The following is a 21,976-nucleotide window of genomic DNA, read 5'->3' on the forward strand; positions in this document are numbered from 1 at the left end:
TCCTTCAGCTACTTGACGGCTTCGTAGAGCTCAGAGTCTTTCTTGTCTGTGACCTGTGGCGTTTTCAAGGCTTTTACTTGTGTGTGAACAGACTGTTCTTTACATGCGACAGCATGAACCATTCTATCTTGGCTTTGATGCAATTCGGCCTGAATCTCAGTGACTTTAGTCTCTTTGACGTGGGCATTTTTCTTGAACTTTTGCTGTCGTTCCCATTCGAGGCTTGTAGCTTCGTTCATTTTTGTGATGAGAACTCTGTGACTGTAGAGTCATCCAGGCATTCTTTAAGTTGGTATTTAATGTGGTCATTTGACAGGCCTGTCCCCAGCGCACGTAGGAATCTCCTCTGTATGAGATCTGGACCGTATGATTCTTCTCCATCTGGCTCACGAGCAGCAGCTAACAGTCTTTCTTTTAATTCAATAGCTCGGAAGAGGAAGTTTTGTGGTGACTCCCGGGTCTCTTGAGTTATGTTTATCAGTCTATGATACAGGTCGGTTGAGCTTTCTTCTTTATAATGGCCTTTCAGAATTGTTCGCAGCTGGGAAAGGGTTAAATCTGTCTTAATCTCCAGCATGTCACGCAGGCTCATACCTGGACTGATTGCTCTGATCACAGCATCAATGACCTCAGACTCTCTGTGTCCTTTATTTGTTCCTGCATCAATCTGGTGCATCAAGTTATTGTATGACAGCTTATCTTTCTGTCCCCGTTCTCCTATTTGGCCGTTAATCTTAAAATCACGTCGGATTGTGACTTCCTGGACTGCCTGGTGATGTTGGGGAAACACAGGGGGACTTGATACATCAGGAACTTTCAAACTCAAGCGTTGGATTTCATTTTTCAGCATATTTGTGGATAACTCGAAATTATGCTGCAGTTCTGCGTACTGTTTCTTTAAATACGCGAGCTCCACCGAACTCCTGTCTGTGTCGCCACCATCTTGTACTGCGCGCCCGCTGCGCCGCGACATCTCGCTGGCAAACTCTAATAAATCTTTCACATGTTGACGGGCTACATCATCCTGTTCAGTTTCTATAACCTTCTCTACTGCTTCACTTATTAATCTGATCACCGAGTGCCGTTTACTCTGCCCCTCTGCCGACAGTTTTGCATACACACACACCTCGTGCAGTTGATCAAGCTGCAGCCAAAGCAATGCCTCGCTCAGCTGATCTTGCAGTTGTTCTACGTCCATGCTCAGCGTCGTAACTCACTCAAAATGGCACTGCTGATCCCATCCTCGTCGCCAATATTTTGTAACACACTTGAAGAAAGCAACAAGCGTGATGGATGTTTGGGTTCTTTGGTTTATTCAGCCAGCATTTTTCTTTACAGGTCTCACCACAGCTCCGTGCAACACAACATCGCGTGAACTACTACTACTACTACCTCTTTCTGTTCTCTTCTCTTTTAGGTTTGCTCTCGGGATTCCTATCTGGCTACCGCCACCCACTGGACACCCATCGCCTAGCTGTGAGTATGCAAAACAAAGATGTATGCATGTACTGAATACTTTAACATAAATCAAACAATAACTGTTGAACAGATATTACAAAGAAAATTTATATATATAGGGGGCTAGCTTTTTATACAAAAACGTAATCTATCAATATACATATTCTCGATTTCTCCACAATATATACTGCCTTTTAACATTTCAAGTACCTTGTCATAAATATGGCTGTTTTCCAGGACTTGAATTTCAGAGTCAAATTGAAGCACTTTAAGCAGTTTGTAGGAACCCTGCCTGTCCGTCTCCTCAGTGGAGATTCAGAAACCACTTCATCATTAAATCAGTCACTAATACACTTTTATTACATCTGATCATCAGTTTACAATAGAGATATTAAAGCAAACTTATTCATCTGTTTAAGATTCAGAACAGTATGTGTCTGATCTAGATTTATAACTTCTAGATGAAGAATGAAAAACTATTTAATTATGAATTAATACAAATGTAATGATGTGAGATTTGATGAGTTTGTGTGCATGTGAACATCAGAAAGAGGATTTACAGACTCTCTATAGTTTAATATCACACAGAGACACTGAGGAACCAGAATAAATCCTGAATCCAGCACAGAGGGGTTCAGTGAATGTGGTGTTGAGTGTGTGTAAGTGTGTGAGTGTATGTGTGTCAGAGACGCTGTAGAAGGACAGAGAGCCGGTCGACACGTCCACATACACTCCTGCTCTCTTAGAGGATGAACAGACAGCAGGTATATCAGTGATGTTATTGTGACGGACAGAGAATCTGTTATTAGAGCACTCCAGACTCCAGGATTTGTCATTGAATCCGAACACACAGTCTCTCCCTCCTTTCCTGTTGATTCCTTTATATGACACTGATATAACAGCATCATCTCCGCTCCATTTAGTCTCCCAGTAACAGCGTCCAGTCAGACTCTCAACACTCAGAACCTGAGAAACACCATCAAATCTCTCTGGATGATCAGGATACGGCTGATGATTAAACACACGTGTGATCTTCTTGTTCTGATCAGACAGAATGAGTCGAGTGTTTGCTGTGTTTGGATCCAGTGTGAGATCACAGGCATCTGAACACAAGAAGAGAGAAACATCAAGAACAACACAACAGTGAAGATGTCTGTGTGTGTTTACAGCTAAAGTCCAAACTGTCCTCACTCTTCACAAATGTGTTCACTAATATAGTGAAAGCTGTTGAAGAGCGACTAGTGATTCAGATCTCACTAGCAGTGCTGGTCCTAGACTTCTGGAGCCCAAACAAAACTCTGTGAAAAACCCTGTCAGGCCTAAAACAGTGCAGACTAGTGTTGTGTAAAGCAGCGCTTGTGGGTTTATCATGCACACAGGTCAAGTCAGCTTTATTTCTAGAACGCTTTCTACAGTACAGATTGTTTCAAAGCAGTAAACCAGGTTTGTGACGGGACATTTTTATCATCTACATTGAGCATTATTAATCAGCATTTTAAGAGCATTTAAAAATAAACATATAATTGTTCAAATTGGGGAAATTATTCCTAGATGACAAGGAAAGACAACAAAGTTTGAAATGACTAGTTATCTTTGTTTTCTGCTCATGATGAGAGTGTTTTGATTGTTTGTTTTAAGCAAAATATAAAAATGGTGCAGATTCAAGAAGAAAACTCTGAACCCCATTCAGTATCTTTCAGTCACATGACCTTCTGCCTTACATATGCATCTAAATATCAATAATAATAATAGCTTGATAAAACATCTGATCTCATCAATATTCATATCTAATTGGGCTCAACCTCATTTTTAAATTTAAGAAAGATTATCAGAAGCCACTGGTCTTTAGCTGAGGACCCGATATCCCGACTATTGCTGCTTTTTTTTTATTATTTTTATTTTTTACTTTTTTACAAAGCATTACTGGAGCTCACCTGGAAATAAGTATATGTATATATGTGTATATATACAGGGCTGGAATTGAGGGGGGATGCGGGGGAATCCCCCTGGTGGAAAAAATGATAAAAAGCGTCCCCTCTGTAAAACCACCATCCCCTTTGGATTATTAATTTTGTGTATTACATAAAACTTATCATGCACATGAAATGTTAAAACTCTCTACTTATGATCATTTATGAACTAAATAACAGCGATTGGCCAATCAGAACTTGGTAACGTTACTGTAACAAGAAGCAATTTCAGCATTTTTCGCACAAAATGGTTCAATCGCAACTTTTGAAGTTCTTTAAATTCTAATCAAAGAAAAATCATAGCTTCTCCCGTCTTCTGTTTTAAAGACATTCTCCTGACATAATGTTTGTGTGACTGTGAGGAACTGAGAGACGATAGGAGAGCTGACATTATCCAACTTTGAAGAAAAAAAAACAGGTCTTGAGACCAAAAGCATTCACTGCGTGATGAAGCCCATCAGAATACAGTTAGAATGCCCTTATAATTCCAGCAATGAAACAAAAAACACCCATGTATGAGTTATGTTTTTATATTCATTGCACAAGCGTTGTAGTTTTCTGTATATCAGCACACGTGCGCAAGGCTGCAAACACTAATGTGCTATTAGTTTTAACCGTGCAGAGCAACACGGTGTTTCATTCCGTGAATGAATCAGTTTCTGAAGGAATCGAGTGAGCCAGTGAGTCAACGCTCCATTCACTTGTTTCCTTTCTATTGAATCTAATCGTTTGAACCACATCCAACTATTTTAGCAAACATCTGAAATTATTATTGAAATATTACTTATGGAGGGCACTGTATATATATATATATTATATTAGGGCTGCCACTAACGACTATTTTTATTTCGATTAATCTAAAAAATTAATTTCCCACAAATCAACAATTGTACTTATTTCTATGAAATGTCTATGAAATTATTTAAGTAATAAAATTAATTTAAAATATTTATTTGAATTATGTAATATGCCTATACATAATATGAACATAACCAACTTAAGTACATAATGTATTATAACAAATACCTGCAGGGGGCATCACCGGCCTGACGTTTCACTTTACAGCACGATTAAACTATGTTTAAATCCATTAAATTGTAATATTCGGCCACATGCAAACTCAGAAACTTTTATTTTGAAATTTTGATGTACAATAAATGGCATATTTGGAAATAGGTTGATGTATTCTCCTGTGTTGGCAAAGGTTTATGAATGATTTGTGTTATAAATCTAGTGAGATAATCCACAGTGTTTCCCAGATGAACGTGAAGCAATTCTCAGCACATGCAGAGGAAGAGTTTAACCCTTTCACACACACAGTCTTTACTGGTAAAATACCGGCAAGTTACCATTAAGAGATCTTGTGTGAACAGGACCGTTTCAAAAATCCTGCTAAATTTGTTCTGCAATCATATCGTTCTTATGAAGATGACATGATTATACTCTGAGCTGTTCACAAAGCTCCGCTGCTTTTTAATGAGTTTTTCTATGTAAATATGCGCTAGATGGACATCTTTTCGTCGCTTCTCCATTCATCAGGGCTGCGGCTCTGCTACTGTATACTATTATACACGCCTCGTGTTTATAAGAGCAAAACATTCTGATTGGCTAGTAATGCTAGTTTGGTTGAGAGTGAGAGCTGTGCTCATACCACTGCTAGACCAACTCATGGACTCTGAAGTGATATCAACAAGGTTTTTAAATGTAGGATTTTTTTTTTTTTTATGCAGCCAAGCCCTGCAATTTTTTAAAAAGTATTTATTTACCTGAAATATTATTAACCAGAATTTATTTAGGAAAATAAATTCCTTCATTTCATTTCAAGCTATCGTCGACCTGATTGCAAACTGAACTGAGCTGGATGATGACATCACTGAATTCAACAATGAAGTGCCTTTAACTGAAAATCTTTTTTTCATTTTACATTATTGACACACTATTTCCCTTTTTTGATATTGTGCAGTTGCTTTGTCACAATTTACACTTAATTTAAAAGCGCTATATAAATAAAGGTGACTTGACTTAGGAGAAAAATGTAAATTGCAGCATTTCTGAACAAAAATTACATAAAAAATAATTGGATATACATTAAAACTATAGAAAAATAAAAATGGCAAAAACTGAATTTGCAAATAAAAACGGATTTTATAGGGCCCTTTAATTTATATTATATATATATATATATATATATATATATATATATATATATATATATATATATATATTTATTTTTATTATATATTATATATATATTTAGTTCAAATAAAGTATCAAAAGCAAGAAATCATATGATTTTATTGAACAAAACTGTTAAATACATAATGTATTATAAACAATAGAGCTAATGTATATTACGCATTACAACAAAGGCCTGTTTTTACACATTACTGCGCGATCTAATCCTTGTTTAATATTGACCAAGCACCAAAGCACATTCTTTAATATTTGGCCATTTCTTTAGGACAGAAATGCTATAGCTGCTGTAATTAAATTAATATGTGGACATCGAAACGTGTAAACTCAGAGTGAGGGTTTGAGCTTTTATTTTGAAATCGTGATGTATTCTCCTGTGTTTGTGTAGATTTATAAATGATTTACCTCACAAATCTATGAAATATTAAAGTATATGTTGTGAAATAACATGAAACTGTATTTTAATGCCGCTATCATTATTTATGGTGTTGCATTTATTTAGTTTCTCAGTTTCTGACCAGAACGAGTCAGGAGAGGTTTCTGTGAGGATCACAAGAGTCTCTATAAACCACAACAATCAAACGAGCTTCAGCTGAAGTTAACGAGCTGCTTATCTTTATTCAGATATCAATTTATATAGTTTAGAATAATTATTATTATTATTATTTTGTGTGTGGCGCCCTCTATTGACCAGCCACCACAGAAATGCATATGAACGTATTGATTATTAATGTGTACTGACACAAACTAAAAATTACATTTCATCAGTGGACTAATGTTAATTATTAATTAATTAATTGACTAAATAATTGACCATTTAAAATAATAGAAAAAACATTGTTCTTGCATTTTCTCCATGTTTTTGCTGCTTTTCTGTCATTTATTTTTCTGCTCTGGACGGATAGTTTAGATTGGAAGCCATAGGTCTTGTTCGGTCTTCTGTTCACACTGAGATGCTGTTTTTGTGAAGACTGATCTTTTTGAAGACGTTCTCCCGAGTGGATGAAGGTGATAACAGTGTTTTGGTGTTGTAGTGTGGACTGTGAAACTGAGGTATCTGAAACACTGACGCATGTTTAGTCATGTGATGTGTATTGTACTGATAGATATCTGTGTTTATACCGGTATTGTGTCTGCTATGTGCTGTTCACTTTCACACTGTTGCTAAAGATATGTTACTTTGTTCACAGTCCAGTTAAATAAATATAAATCTCTATTTATTAAAAGAAAGATATTTCCACGTGACTCTAAAGCTGAATCCACATATGATGTTTTATTAACAAGGTTCGGGAGGCGCACGATCAGATAATCAGTCTGGCCCAGGTGCAGCTCGTCAGCTAATCACCTTAACAAGCACATCAGGTGTATATATATATATATATATATATATATATATATATATACAGCCAACTCACCTCTGTTCAATGACAGTTTTCCAGCATCCCGCCTCCACCCCAACTCTGCACTCCAATCTAAATTTCATCCCATTCTTGGGATGAGGGGGGAGTTCTCTGGGTTCGGGCTCCATCCCGAGCTCGGAGCCCTCCCTCCTGACAGCACGCCAAATATGCTTTCTAATTGCTCAATCATATTATATGTTAGTGTGAACTCGTGAAATTACTGTTCTGTTTACATTATGTAGTGATTTGCTTCTTAAATAATCTTTGAGAGTAAAGGAGCCCCTGGTGCTGACCGACACTGCTAACTAGTTAAAAAACCTTATAGACCTTATTAACCTGATAGAAAAACAATGAATGTCTATGAGATGAGATCAGTGATCACACAGTGTGTGTGTGTGTGTTTATATTCCTACACTTTCGTAATCCTGCTGTCATGATCTCTCCTCCATGATCCACACTATAAACACACAGACACCCATTAATGTAAATATGCATAATTCACTCACACACACACACACACACGTTCAGTATGTCAGTATTACTGTTTGACATACTTGAGTATCTGCAGTTTATAGTTTGGATCCTGCAGTTTGTGTTTGAGCAACTGGACTCCTGATTGTCCTGGGTGATTGTAGCTCAGATCCAGCTCTCTCAGGTGTGAGGGGTTTGAACTCAGAGCTGAAGACAAATAACCACAGCCTTCCTCTGACACCATACAGCCTGACAACCTACAGACACACAGTCAGATCATCTACAGACACACAGTCAGATCATCTACAGACACAGACAGATCATCTACAGACACACACACAGTCAGATCATCTACAGACACACACAGACAGATCATCTACAGACACACAGACAGATCATCTACAGACACAAACAGACAGATCATCTACAGACACACAGACAGATCATCTACAGACACACACAGACAGATCATCTACAGACACACAGTCAGATCATCTACAGACACACACAGTCAGATAATCTACAGACACACACAGCCCGATCATCTACAGACACACACAGTCAGATCATCTACACACACACACAGTCAGATCATCTACAGACACAGTCAGATCATCTACAGACACACACAGCCCGATCATCTACAGACACACACAGCCCGATCATCTACACACACACACACACACACACACACACACACACACACACACACAGTCAGATAATCTACAGACACAGTCAGATCACCTACAGACACACACAGCCCGATCATCTACAGACACACACAGTCAGATCATCTACACACACACAGTCAGATCATCTACAGACACAGTCAGATCATCTAGACACACAGTCAGATCATCTACAGACACACAGTCAGATCATCTACAGACACACAGACAGATCATCTACAGACACACACAGTCAGATCATCTACAGACACACACAGTCAGATCATCTACAGACACACACAGACAGATCATCTACAGACACACAGACAGATCATCTACAGACACACAGTCAGATCATCTACAGACACAGATCATCTACAGACACACACAGACAGATCATCTACAGACACACAAAGTCAGATAATCTACAGACACACAGACAGATCATCTACAGATCATCACGGTGTGTGTGTGTTCACTGCTGTGTGTGTGCACGCGTGATGGGTTAAATGCAGAGCACGAATTCCGAGTATGGGTCACCATACTTGGCTGAATGTCACTTCACTTCACTACAGACACACAGTCAGATCATCTACAGACACACACAGCCCGATCATCTACAGACACAGTCAGATCACCTACAGACACACAGTCAGATCACCTACAGACACACAGTCAGATCATCTACAGACACAGTCAGATCATCTACAGACACACAGACAGATCATCTACAGACACACACAGTCAGATCATCTACAGACACACACAGTCAGATCATCTACAGACACACACAGACAGATCATCTACAGACACACAGACAGATCATCTACAGACACACAGTCAGATCATCTACAGACACAGATCATCTACAGACACACACAGACAGATCATCTACAGACACACAAAGTCAGATAATCTACAGACACACAGACAGATCATCTACAGATCATCACGGTGTGTGTGTGTTCACTGCTGTGTGTGTGCACGCGTGATGGGTTAAATGCAGAGCACGAATTCCGAGTATGGGTCACCATACTTGGCTGAATGTCACTTCACTTCACTACAGACACACAGTCAGATCATCTACAGACACACACAGCCCGATCATCTACAGACACAGTCAGATCACCTACAGACACACAGTCAGATCACCTACAGACACACAGTCAGATCATCTACAGACACAGTCAGATCACCTACAGACACACAGTCAGATCACCTACAGACACACAGTCAGATCATCTACAGACACAGTCAGATCACCTACAGACACACACAGCCCGATCATCTACAGACACACACAGTCAGATCACCTACAGACACACACAGCCCGATCATCTACAGACACACACAGTCAGATCATCTACACACACACAGTCAGATCATCTACAGACACAGTCAGATCATCTACAGACACACACAGCCCGATCATCTACAGACACACACAGCCCGATCACCTACAGACACACACAGCCCGATCATCTACACACACACACACACACAGTCAGATAATCTACAGTCACAGTCAGATCACCTACAGACACACACAGTCAGATCATCTACACACACACGCAGTCAGATCATCTACAGACACAGTCAGATCATCTAGACACACACAGCCCGATCATCTACAGACACACACAGCCCGATCATCTACACACACACACAGTCAGATCATCTACAGACACAGTCAGATCATCTACACACACACACACACACAGTCAGATCATCTACAGACACAGTCAGATCATCTACAGACACACACATTCAGATCATCTACAGACACACACAGTCAGATCATCTACAGACACACAGTCAGGTCATCTATAGACACACATCAACATTGTGACCAGTTGACTGTAAATGATATCTTATATGTTGTTAATACCTCAGTATCTGCAGCTGACAATTTGGACTCTTCAGTCCATCAGAAATAAACTTTACACCAGAGTCCTGCAGGTGATTGTTACTCAGATCCAGCTCTCTCAGGACGCAGTTTGAGGATTGTAGAGCTGAAGATACAATTTCATAATGCTGATCTGAGAGATCACAGCCAGAAAATCTGGAAGAGATTAAATACATTTTAAGAATTAACAAACAGATGGATCATCTACAGACACGGATTAAATAAAATGTAAGAATTTGCGTTAAAAATGTTTGCTTCATTTTCAAAGCCTTCCTTATATTGTATCAGCCCATATATGGTATCATTTGAAAGCTTAGAGTATCTTCTTTACAAAGAATAACTTTTGGTTTTATGATACAAAGCAGTAAAATTAATTTCCACACACGAATTTCCGCCTAAGAAACGAGACGTGAGGCATACGGATCCATGTGCAAGCTTTTATTTAGAAACCTAGTCAAACAGGCAGTTTCAAACATCAATAAACCATACCTGCAAACTTGTCGCTTTTCGGCAACAATCGCCGCTTTCATTGTCAATTGGGTGATTCACGTGAATCGTGTAGAACCGGAGAGTTTTTTTTAGGGGGGTCTTGCGTTAATTGACATCTGGGCCGATCGGAATCTCTACTGAGCTCGCGCCTGTCAAGAGAGGGAGGTGGGGGGTGGGCTTGCGTAAGCCATTATTGGACAATTCTTATAAATGACATTTTTTCTGAACCAATCGGAATCTCAGCGCTTGCTTCAGGATCTTGAAACACACTGCCATCTGTGTTCGCGCCTGTCAATAGACACCTGACCTAATGTGGAAACTCTGATGGAAATTGAATTCAAGGTAAGTCAGTCTTTTTGGATATTTGTTTGCTTAAGTCAAATAACGTCAGCTAAGTTAGCGTTTTTTTTTCATACAGTTAGCCTATGCTTCGAGCAAAATGCTTAATAGCAAGCAATACAAGCGGATCCAATGCTGGAATTTCCGTTAGCAAGATAGCAAATTTTCTAGCCATCTAACATTATTAGCTAGTTGTAATGTTAATTCCTGCATTGTCTGACCGTCTTGCTAACTAAAGTTAACCATTTAGCTTGCTACGTAAGTATATAGTATTTCAGATAGCCAACTTAGGTTGCAACCTTATCATTAGCCCCTAACTTAAGCCAGGTGCTCTGCCCTGAGTTCTGGCTACTACTCCAATTCTGAGCTACCCTGATTAACGACACGTTATGGAGGTTGTCGTGTGCGCAGCAGTCATTCAAGTCAGCTGGATGTAGCCCAAGCGTAGCCCTACTTTTAAAGCGTTTTTGATGTGTTGATGTGAGTAGATGTGACTGTTTAGACAACAGCTGATGCGAGAGTAATACAGTGTAACAAAGCAATTTGACGTCTTGTTGCATTGGATGCGCCGCATTACTTGTAAACAATGTCTATTTAGAATCTGGCGAACGTGCAAGGCTAATGCACCAAACTCGCCGACAGCAAATTTCTGTATAATAAAGGGCTACATTTTGAATCCGAAGCTGTCATTTGAAATCTTTGCATTGCATTGTGTGCTACAGCCTTGTAATGAATATTCATGTTAAATCCTACCCAGGGCAGCTCAGAATTAGAGTAGCCTTATATCTTGAAAACACCAAGCAGTCCTTGGTTCGATGAGATTGGCTAACTTATCCTGTGTTTATTTTCCATTTTAGAATGAGGGAGCTGAATGAGGAGGACTCATTGACTCCAGGCTAAGAAAAAAAAAAAGAATGTTTTTCAATAAAACATACTATTTTTCAGTATGTTTTTCATTAAAGAAAATGAATGTTTTTCAGTTTCCCTCCATGGCGTTTGCGTGCGTGTGTGTTTGTGAAACCCTTGTCCAGGCTAAGAAGGAAAAAATAAATGTTTTTCAGTATAATATAATTTGTGTTTTGGTTCTTTTGTTGTTTTCTTATTTTAGTGTCATGCGCCTAACACTTACTTGAGTTCACAGTGTCGGCGTCGCCCATTCTGCCTCACCGACCCCCCCCAACACTGTCACCTTTTTTTCTCTGATGAGTTTGCAGGTCTGATAAACAGATATGTTGAGGGCAAGACACAAGAGTATTCTGAGAGCATGCGTGGGTCGTCGATTGGCGAACAATATCCAAAGGTTATGAAAAGAAAAGTTACAGATAATGATGAACGATCAGCGGCGCTGTGGAGAGGGGAGGACGCGCGTCTGGGGTTTAGGAGCGCTTTTCTCCCGTTTTGAGATAATCTTGGCTTTGAAACGTGAAAGCACAGCTAACAATCTGATGAACTGTTTAAGCCTAAAAGATTATGTAATAAATTATATGTTGAATCAAATCAAATATTTCTAAAGCTACGATTTGTAATGTCTACTTGATACTTTCTCATTTAACACAAAAATAGCTGTTTAAATGATCTTTTGTGGGTATTTTCAGTCAAATTTATTTAGCGATTAATTGATCGAAACCGTGTAATTACTTAGATTAACATTTTTAATCGACCAACATCCCTAATTTTAACATGTAACGAACATACTTTGTTATTCGCAGTGGTGGATAAAGTACCTGAAAGCCACACTTAAGTAAAACTACAGATATCTTACCAGAAAATGACTTTGGTAGAAGCTGAAGTCACCGTCTGGAATATTACTATGTATGTGATATTAATTGTACTTAAGTATGGACTTTTTAATATATATCAAAGGTACTTAAGTATTGAAAGTAAAAGTACAGGTAAATGGAAAAGGAGGAAATAAATATAAAACAATATGTCCATTATTTAATTTAAAAATAAATAAAACATGGCCACAATTTATCTAAAACACTGGAAGTAAAAAGGAGGAAAGGATTAATAAAACGTCCTCATGTTTAAACTCAGTAGTTCTCTCATTATTAGTAGATTCACTCTTGATATTACAATGACTGATATAGTGATAAACAGCAATGAACAGGACAAAAATATAATCTGTGGAAATCTGTGTCTGTGAATCTGATGTAAAAACAGGAAAAGGGGAGTGTCGTAAACGGTCAAATACATGATATCAGCAACCAATCAGCTTCCCTCATCTTTTGCAGTCAAACACAAGCAGCGAATGTATGATATGTAGCAAATTAGCTCAAAAGGGAATATTTATTATCACTTATAACTGGTTATAATTAATAACACATATTTAGATTAGATCTTAGAATTGACTGTAGCAGAATCGATACTGCAATTACTTGATCTGTCCGTCCACCAAACAGACAATATAATCATTCATCAATTCTAGGAAAGATTATTTTTCTGGCCAAGGAACAATAGCCTTCCTACTTGTACAGTGCTAGCAGTAGTTTAGCATGTAGCAAGGAGCAGCATTCAGTGACTTCGAATCGTGAGCAGAACACAGACACAATCAATTGTGAATATAAGGGATTTCATAAATGAAACTATAGCTAACATACAACTAAACTAAGCAAAACATATGTATACATTTATATAGAATCAAGGAAAGTAAGAAAAAGAGAGAGAATAGCAAAAGAATGGCAGTATCTCAGATCAATTAACGACAGACCAAATGAGAATCATCAGAGAATCACAATTCACCTTAAAAAGGGGGTTCAAACTTAAACACGCATCTAACAGTTGTAAACGGTTACTTGCATTGGTTTTGGAGCTGAAGGAGAGTCCTGATGCGATAGAAAAAAGGTTCTTGATGATTTCTTTAGGAAGATCTTTCTCTGGTTCTTCTGTAGACAAAGAAGTTTCACGGCAAGTCCACAGAGTTACTTGAAGCTGAAACTGCCAGAAAGCTAACTCAAGAGAACTTTTGATAGTTTGTACCCACTTTTTGGGTGGAGTGCCCAATCAGAGGCATGAATTTTTGGCGGCAGAGACTTTCTTTGTCTCCGTTTATGGCACATTTGCATTTTTATTGCCGGTCTGGAGAGTTGGTGCAGTTTTACTTCAAAACATAGTAACAATTGTATGATGCAGTTCACGACCACATAGTGTACCTCATTGTTCGAGGAATAAAAAGATAATTTTGATACCAAGAAAGTAACCTATAGAAGATATTAAAGCAGAGATACACTCATACACTTGAATATAGGCGTTTAGAGTCTAACTAATACAAGTAAAGGGTTGTAACTAGGTTAACATAATAGGGGATATACATACAACACGTACATATGTCACAAATCTGGTCCATGCTCTCCCGGTCAACCACCACTAGAGGTCACCCGTTCACCACATTGACTTTTTCACTCACAACACACTGGACTCCATTTCCCACAATCCATTGCACTAACGACACGCACAGCTGTTCACTATCTCGCCCACACCTGATTACCATTTCTCATCACTACCAGTCACTATTTAAGCCTGGGACTTGCTCTTGCTCACGGCTGAGTATTGCTAGCCTGTCTACTCTACAAAGCGTTTTCCTGGTTTTCCTAGTTCGGTTTCCTGTGTTCTGATCCCTGCTCGTGTTCCTGGTTTATTCTCTCTGCCTTGCCCTGTCTGGATATTGTACGCCGATCGTCGACCCACGCTTGCCCAAGGATTACTTTTGTCTCTTGCCTTGGCCATACCAGTTTGCTGTCTCCCGACCCTGCCTGTATGATCATGTCCTATAATAAAGCTTTGCAAATGGATCCGCACGTCTCACGTCTCGTCACCCCTGTAACAGAATACTCAGCCCTACAAGGATCCAGCAGCTTTCCCAACAAACATCGGTCAGGTATGGATGTAGCTTTCTTATTATTGGCCCTTAAGCAGGGCACACGATCCCTAGAGCGTTACATCGCTGAATATTTGGCTTTGGCTAATGGCTCAAATCTACCGGATTGTGTTAATAGATTTTTTTTGTGATGGCCTTAACCAGCCACTAAAGACAAAAGTAATTCACAAGGCTCCTCGTTCATCATTAAGTAATTTCATGGACTATACTTTGATGTGTGTGGGCTCTTCTTTTACTGTGGGTGTCGCGGAGGAACAATACTCCGCACCCAATTGTGTGTTCACAGCCTCCGTCAGAGAGCCAAGTCGAGTCCCAGCCTCCGTCAGAGAGCCAAGTCAAGCTCCAGCCAATGTTAAAGAGTCTGCTCACGTCATCGCCGTCAAGCCAGAGTCTGCTCACGTCATCGCCGTCAAGCCAGAGTCTGCTCACGCCTCCGCCGAACTGCCAGAGGCTGTTACCGAGACTGTTCCCCTGACCTCAGTGCTTCCTGTTATGGCGGTCGCCATTTTGAGTGTGTGGGCTGCACACTGTGTTCCTGAGGCCTCTCCCGTCCACAAATCTGTACCAATGCCACCAGAGGTGATGGCTTCGGCTGCAGAACCTCTCGAAGTGGTGGCACCTACACCCGTATCCCGAGAATCCAGTTCTCAAGCCACGCCCAGGAGTGCCGATCCCGAATCCAGTTCTCCAGTCACGGCCAGAAGTGCCGATCCAGATCCCTGAGAATCCTGTTCTCCAGTCACGGCCAGGAGTGCCGTTCCCGATCCCCAAGTGCCCGCTCCTCCAGAGCGCCCTCAAGTGCCCGCTCCTCCAGAGCGCCCCAAAGAGGCCGTCTGTGAACTCATGCCCTGTCCTGTCACGGCTAAAGAGGCCGTCTGCAAATCCTTGCCCTGCCCTGTCACGGCCATGGAGGCCGTCTGTGAACTCACGCCCTGTCCTGTTACGGCCAAAGAGGCCATCTGTGAACTGACGCCCTGTCCTGTCACGGCCAAGGAGGCCATCTGCGAATCCTCACCATGCCCAGTCACGGCAATGGAGGCCGTCTGCATATCCTCCTCCTGTCCTACCACAGCCATGGAGACAGTATACGAGCTCTCGACCTGCCCGGTCCCAGCTCCTGAGACCATGAAGATTCTCTCTGTGTTGGGAAAGCCGATTTGTCACCAGAAGAGACGGACTACAGCTGCGTAAGTGTTTTGAATAACTTGGTTGCAGTTCTGTTTAAATAATTTACTTGCTACTAGGAAGGAATAGTTCGTTTCCTACCTATTTCTACTCTGCATTTTCGTTGTTTTCTCTGTTAATTGCACTTACTGAAAATTAGAATAATTTGCGCCTCAGCTGAGAACGAGCCTTTGTGATTGTGCAAAGTGTTAGTTTCGTCTTGAGCTATTTAGCAGTCCTTTAACCTTATTGGCTGGGCTGATCAGAAGCCGGCAACAGCTGTTTTCACTCTAGTTTCTTAGACTTATTTGATGTCAGTCAGCGGAAGCGTTCAGCCTACTCGTGTGAAGACCAACGAGTGTAAAGACAGACGACTTTTTCCTGCGCGACTTTGACCGAGCAACGACACCGAGCGCACACTTAAGTATCCTTTATATCTGTCCTCACGCTTTCCTATCCTCTATCATGTGTTTCCAAACCATTCCGGTTCTTTCTCTACCTCGCTCTAAAAATACATGCAGAAGGTCACGTAACCCTGCTAACCTGCGCACTATCTCTACATCTTCCACTGCACCTCTTTCTTTCTCTGTAGGTCTTTGGAATTGCCAGTCAGCTGTCAACAAAGCCGACTTCATTTCTGCATTTTCCTTACATTCCACACTCAGCATCCTGGGCTTGACTGAGACCTGGATCCGTCCAGAAGACTCGGCAACCCCAGCTGCTCTCTCTCACAATTTCTCTTTCTCTCACACCCCTAGGCAAGTTGGCCGGGGTGGGGGCACTGGCTTGCTCATTTCTAACAATTGGAAATACTCTACCCACTCTCCCATAGGCAATCTCAACTCATTTGAATCGCATGCTGTTACTGTGACAGCTCCTATAAGACTCCAGATTGTGGTAATCTATCGTCCGCCGGGCCAAATACCACCAACCTTCCTAGACGAGCTGGACGGACTGCTGTCGTCTTTCATGGAGGATGGCACTCCACTTAGTCTTCGGCAATTTCAACATTCACCTAGACAGGCCTTATGCTACAGACTTCCAGTCACTCCTAGCTTCATTTGATCTCAAACGCCTCACCACTACTAGCACGCACAAATCTGGTAACCAACTCGACTTAATTTATACACGCAATTGTTCTACAGATAACATTCTGGTACAACCACTCCATATCTCTGACCATTTCTTCATTACATTTACTCTACATTTTGCTACTCAGGTGCCACCATCTCCCTTACCGGTTACTTTCAGACGCAACCTACGCTCCCTTTCCCCCTCCCTTCTTTCCTCTGTAGTATCCTCCTCTCTTCCCTCGCCTACCCATTTCTCTTCTCTGGATGTAAATGCAGCCACTGACACTTTATGCTCTACCTTAACCTCTTGTCTAGACGACATCTGTCCTCTCTCCTCTAGGCCAGCACGGGCTGCTCCTTCTAACCCCTGGTTATCCGATGTTCTTCGAGAGAATCGGACCAAACTCAGAGCGGCAGAGAGAAAATGGCGCAAATCAAACGATCCGTCGGACCTGAGTAGGTATCAGTCTTTGCTTTCATCTTTCTCTACTGAAGTCCACACTGCCAAATCCTCACATTTCCACAAGATCACCAGCGCTCCAGACATGCGTAATCTCTTCAGAACATTTAATTCTCTCCTCTGTCCCCCTCCTCCACCTCCCACCACTTTGATAACCGCTGATGACTTTGCCTCTTTTTTTCACAGACAAAACTAGAACAATCAGCAACCAGTTCTCAACTCCGCAGGACCTCCGATCAACCACATCCACCGCTCTAGCTCCCATCTTCTCCTTCTGTCCCCTCACCGAGGCAGAAGTATCCAAACTTCTCCTCTTCAGCCATCCTACAACATGTCCTCTCGACCCAATCCCCTCACATCTTCTCCAAACAATCTCTCCCACACTCTTACCGGCAATCACACACATTATCAACACATCTCTCCTCACAGGCATCTTCCCCACATCATTCAAGCAGGCTCGGGTAACCCCACTGATCAAAAAAACTACATTAAATGCTTCTCTTTTAGATAACTATAGACCTGTCTCTCTCCTTCCATTCATAGGGAAAATACTCGAACGAGCTGTCTTCAACCAGCTCTCGCGGTTTCTTTCACAGTACAACAAACTGGATGCTAAACAGTCAGGTTTCAGGAGTGGCCATTCAACAGAGACTGCGCTACTCTCAGTCACCGAAGCCCTGCGAACTGCAAAGGCTGATTCCAAATCGTCAGTCCTCATTCTGCTGGATCTCTCTGCTGCTTTTGACACTGTCAATCATCAAATTCTCCTGTCTACACTCTCATCACTGGGCATCACTGGAATTCCACTTCGCTGGTTTGAATCCTATCTCACCGGTAGATCCTTCAGGGTGACCTGGGGAGGGGAGGTATCCAAACCACATCAACTGGTCACTGGAGTTCCTCAGGGATCGGTTCTTGGACCCCTCCTCTTCTCCACGTACACTACATCGCTGGGTCCCATCATACATGCACATGGCTTCTCCTATCACTGCTACGCCGATGACACACAGCTCTATCTCTCTTTTCAACCAGATGACCCAACGGTAGCTGCACGGATCTCAGGCTGCCTGGCGGACATCTCGGCATGGATGAAAGAACATCACCTACAGCTCAACCTGGCAAAGACGGAACTTCTGGTCTTCCCTGCCACTCCCGACTCTACGGCGTGACTTCACAATTCAGTTCGGCTCATCAATGATTACCCAATCAACTTCGGTCAGAAATCTTGGTGTAATCTTTGATGACCAGCTGACCTTCAAAGAGCACATTGCAAAGACTGCTCGTTCCTGCAGGTTTGCACTACACAACATCAGAAAGATCAGGCCCTTTCTGACAGAGCATGCTGCGCAACTTCTTGTCCAGGCCCTTGTTGTTTCTAGACTGGACTACTGCAATGCTCTTCTGGCTGGTCTGCAATCAAACGCAATCAAACCTCTACAAATGATTCAGAATGCAGCGGCACGACTGATCTTCAACGAGCCCAAAAGAGCGCATGTTACACCTCTCTTCATCTCCTTGCACTGGCTACCAGTGGCAGCTCGCATCCAGTTCAAGTCACTGATGCTTGCATACAGATCTACCACAGGCTCTGCACCCTCCTACTTCCACTCACTATTACGAACCTACATCCCCTCCAGAAGTTTGAGATCTGCTAGTGAGCGACGCCTTGTGGTACCATCACAGAGAGGCTCAAAATCACTCTCCAGAACATTCTCGTTCACCATTCCTGGCTGGTGGAATAATCTTCCCACCCCTATCCGGAACGCCGGATCCCTGGCAACCTTCAAGCAACAACTGAAAACTCATCTCTTTCGGCAGCACTTGACTTCATCCTAAACTCAAAAAAAAAAATACTTTCCCTCTATCTTTCTCTCCACCTACTAGCTTGTACTTATTTGAACAATGACTGAGACTTGGTGTTACAAACACTTCCTCTGTCTGACTGCCTCTTCAAGATGAATCGCTTTTTGTATTCCCCAATTGTAAGTCGCTTTGGATAAAAGCGTCTGCCAAATGATTAAATGTAAATGTCTGTCTCTGTTCTCCCTGTGGTGTCTGTCTCTGCTCTCCCCAGATCCCTGATCCTGCCCTGGCTTCCTGACCAGTCCACTCTACCGGGGAGATTCTCTACCCAGTCTACGCCACATTGGTGGGCTCCGGCTTTGTCTGCTCAGTGGTGGTGGTCAACTGTCTGGTTCTGGGGGTCTCCTGCTTCGCCCAGGTGCACTTTGGTCCTGTCCTGCCCTGCAACAAGGACTCTGTGTTGTCTGTCTCTGCTCTCTCAGTGTTGTCTGTCCTTGTTCTCCCCAGATCCCAGTCTCTGTTATGGGTTCCTGCCCTGTCTGCCTCCCTGTGGTGGTCCTCTGCCCTGCCATGGTGGTCTTCTGCTCGGGTCTGGTGGTTGTCTGTCCCGCCGTGGTGGTCTTATGCTCGGGTCTGGTGGTCATCTGCTCTGCCGTGGCGGTCCTCTGCTCCGGTCTGGTCATCTGCCCCGCCGTGGTGGTCTTCTGCTCTGCCCTGGTCTCGCCTGCTCCGCCCTGGTCTCGCCTGTTCCACCCTGGTGGGCCCTGGTCTCGCCTGTTCCGCCCTGGTGGGCTCCGGTCCCGTCTGCTCCACCTGTTCTGCCTCAGTCCCCGGTCTTCCCACTTCCTCACGGACCTGGCCCTCCGTTCCCTCCCCCTGGTCCGCCTCCGCTCCACCGCCCTCCTGGACTATATAGGAGCATCTGGAAGCCGCTCCTTGGGGGGGGGGGCGGGCGGCTATGTCACAAATCTGGTCCATGCTCTCCCGGTCAACCACCACTAGAGGTCACCCGTTCACCACATTGACTTTTTCACTCACAACACACTGGACTCCATTTCCCACAATCCATTGCACTAACGACACGCACAGCTGTTCACTATCTCGCCCACACCTGATTACCATTTCTCATCACTACCACTCACTATTTAAGCCTTGCTCTTGCTCACGGCCGAGTATTGCTAGCCTGTCTACTCTACAAAGCGTTTTCCTAGTTCGGTTTCCTGTGTTCTGATCCCTGCTCGTGTTCCTGGTTTATTCTCTCTGCCTTGCCCTGTCTGGATATTGTACGCCGATCGTCGACCCACGCTTGTCCAAGGATTACTCTTGTCTCTTGCCTTGGCCATACCAGTTTGCTGTCTCCCGACCCTGCCTGTATGACCATGTCCTATAATAAAGCTTTGCAAATGGATCCTCACGTCTCGTCACCCCTGTAACAACATATACCAGATACATTTATAACTGCTTTATTATAGCCTAAATAAAGCAAATGTCTTTATGTGTGATGTGTATTTGAAATTGTGGAGACCACTGGTCTAGTCAGGCCGTTGGTGCCTGGCACGGGGGGGTTATTCACTCCTTTTCGGAATGTGTTTGATAGGGAGACCAGAGAGGTGACCTGCTTAGTGTCTTTTGATAGTGGGGAAAGACCATTGGCAATTTAGCACCCATATAAATGTAAATTATGAGGCCAGATCAGTCATTGGTATGCCGATGTCAAAGGGTCACTTACAACCAAGTGCAATCAACCATCAGTGAGCATACGCAGACGCTACAGATAGGATGCCTGCTGAATATGCTGCTTTAGCAAACCGTGCTGCTGTTCAATGTATCTTTAAAGTAGATCTTCACTTAATAGCATGAAGAGCAAATATTGACACGGACTGTACCTTGAGATCGATTTAAACTCTCTTCGATACAGACACACTCTGTGAGAGTTATTGATTTCATGTTTATGTAGCGTCTGCTTATGATCCTTGATTGTCATTGTGGTTTTATGTCTTAGAGGCCCCTTTTAGCCTCTGACATTAGCTAAATAAGTCACAGACCTGGCCTCACATTCTACATTTATATGGCTGCTTAATTGCCAGTGGTTGTCTCCCCACTGTCAGATGCTAAGCAGAACTGACGATCTGTTCTCTCCATCGGACTTCAAACACATTCCAAGAGAACTAAATGACCCTCGGTACCAGGCCTGACTAGACCAGTGGTCTCCACAATTTCAAATACACATCACACACACACAAAGACATTTGCTTTATTTAGGCTATAATTAAGCAGTTATAAATGTGTGTGTTGTATGTATATTCCCCTATTATATTAACCTACTTACAACCCTTTACTTGTATTAGTTAGACCCTAAATGCATATATTCAGGGTATGAATGTATCTCTGGTTTAATATATGCTAGATGCTTCTTTCTTGATATCAAAATGATCTGCTCTTCATTTCTCAAACAATGATGGACACAGTGACCTCGTGAAATGCATCATAATATTCCTACAGTACTGTGGGAAGAATTACACTGATTCAGCAGAAGTCATAAAACATGCAAATGAGGTGTCAAGTGAGACAAAGGAACACTCTCCCGCCGAAACTATGCGCGTTGTTACTGGTCGAACTGACCAGAAATGGGTGTAACTTGGTCAGATAAAACTTCTCCCACACCCAAAAGACTTGTTCTTCTCTCTACCTTTGGTGCCCTAGAG

The 21,976-nt window shown here is 42.2% G+C and overlaps 1 protein-coding gene across 5 annotated transcripts in view; it reads right to left on the reverse strand.

The window, feature by feature from the left end:
- Positions 1-1,291: 1,291 nt before the first annotated feature.
- The window catches only part of LOC306855043 (protein NLRC3-like), a gene marked incomplete at its 3' end in the record, with an annotated part of 35,023 nt that continues 14,338 nt past the window's right edge, over positions 1,292-21,976 (reverse strand). For 2 of the 5 annotated variants that reach the window (XM_079393444.1, XM_079393443.1), the window contains exons 4-7: positions 10,049-10,222; positions 7,576-7,749; positions 7,435-7,478; positions 1,293-2,561 (exon numbers count right to left, since the gene is read on the reverse strand). In XM_079393444.1, the coding sequence (XP_079249570.1) occupies positions 2,026-2,561; positions 7,435-7,478; positions 7,576-7,749; positions 10,049-10,222 (928 nt within the window). Of the gene's footprint in view, positions 2,562-7,434; positions 7,479-7,575; positions 7,750-10,048; positions 10,223-20,618; positions 20,699-21,976 lie in introns of those variants that run through there. The other 3 variants (XM_079393442.1, XM_079393445.1, XM_079393446.1) reach the window with 3 other exon arrangements.

Source organism: Barbus barbus (genome assembly GCF_936440315.1).
Source record: "Barbus barbus genome assembly, chromosome: 3".
NCBI lineage: Eukaryota > Metazoa > Chordata > Actinopteri > Cypriniformes > Cyprinidae > Barbus > Barbus barbus.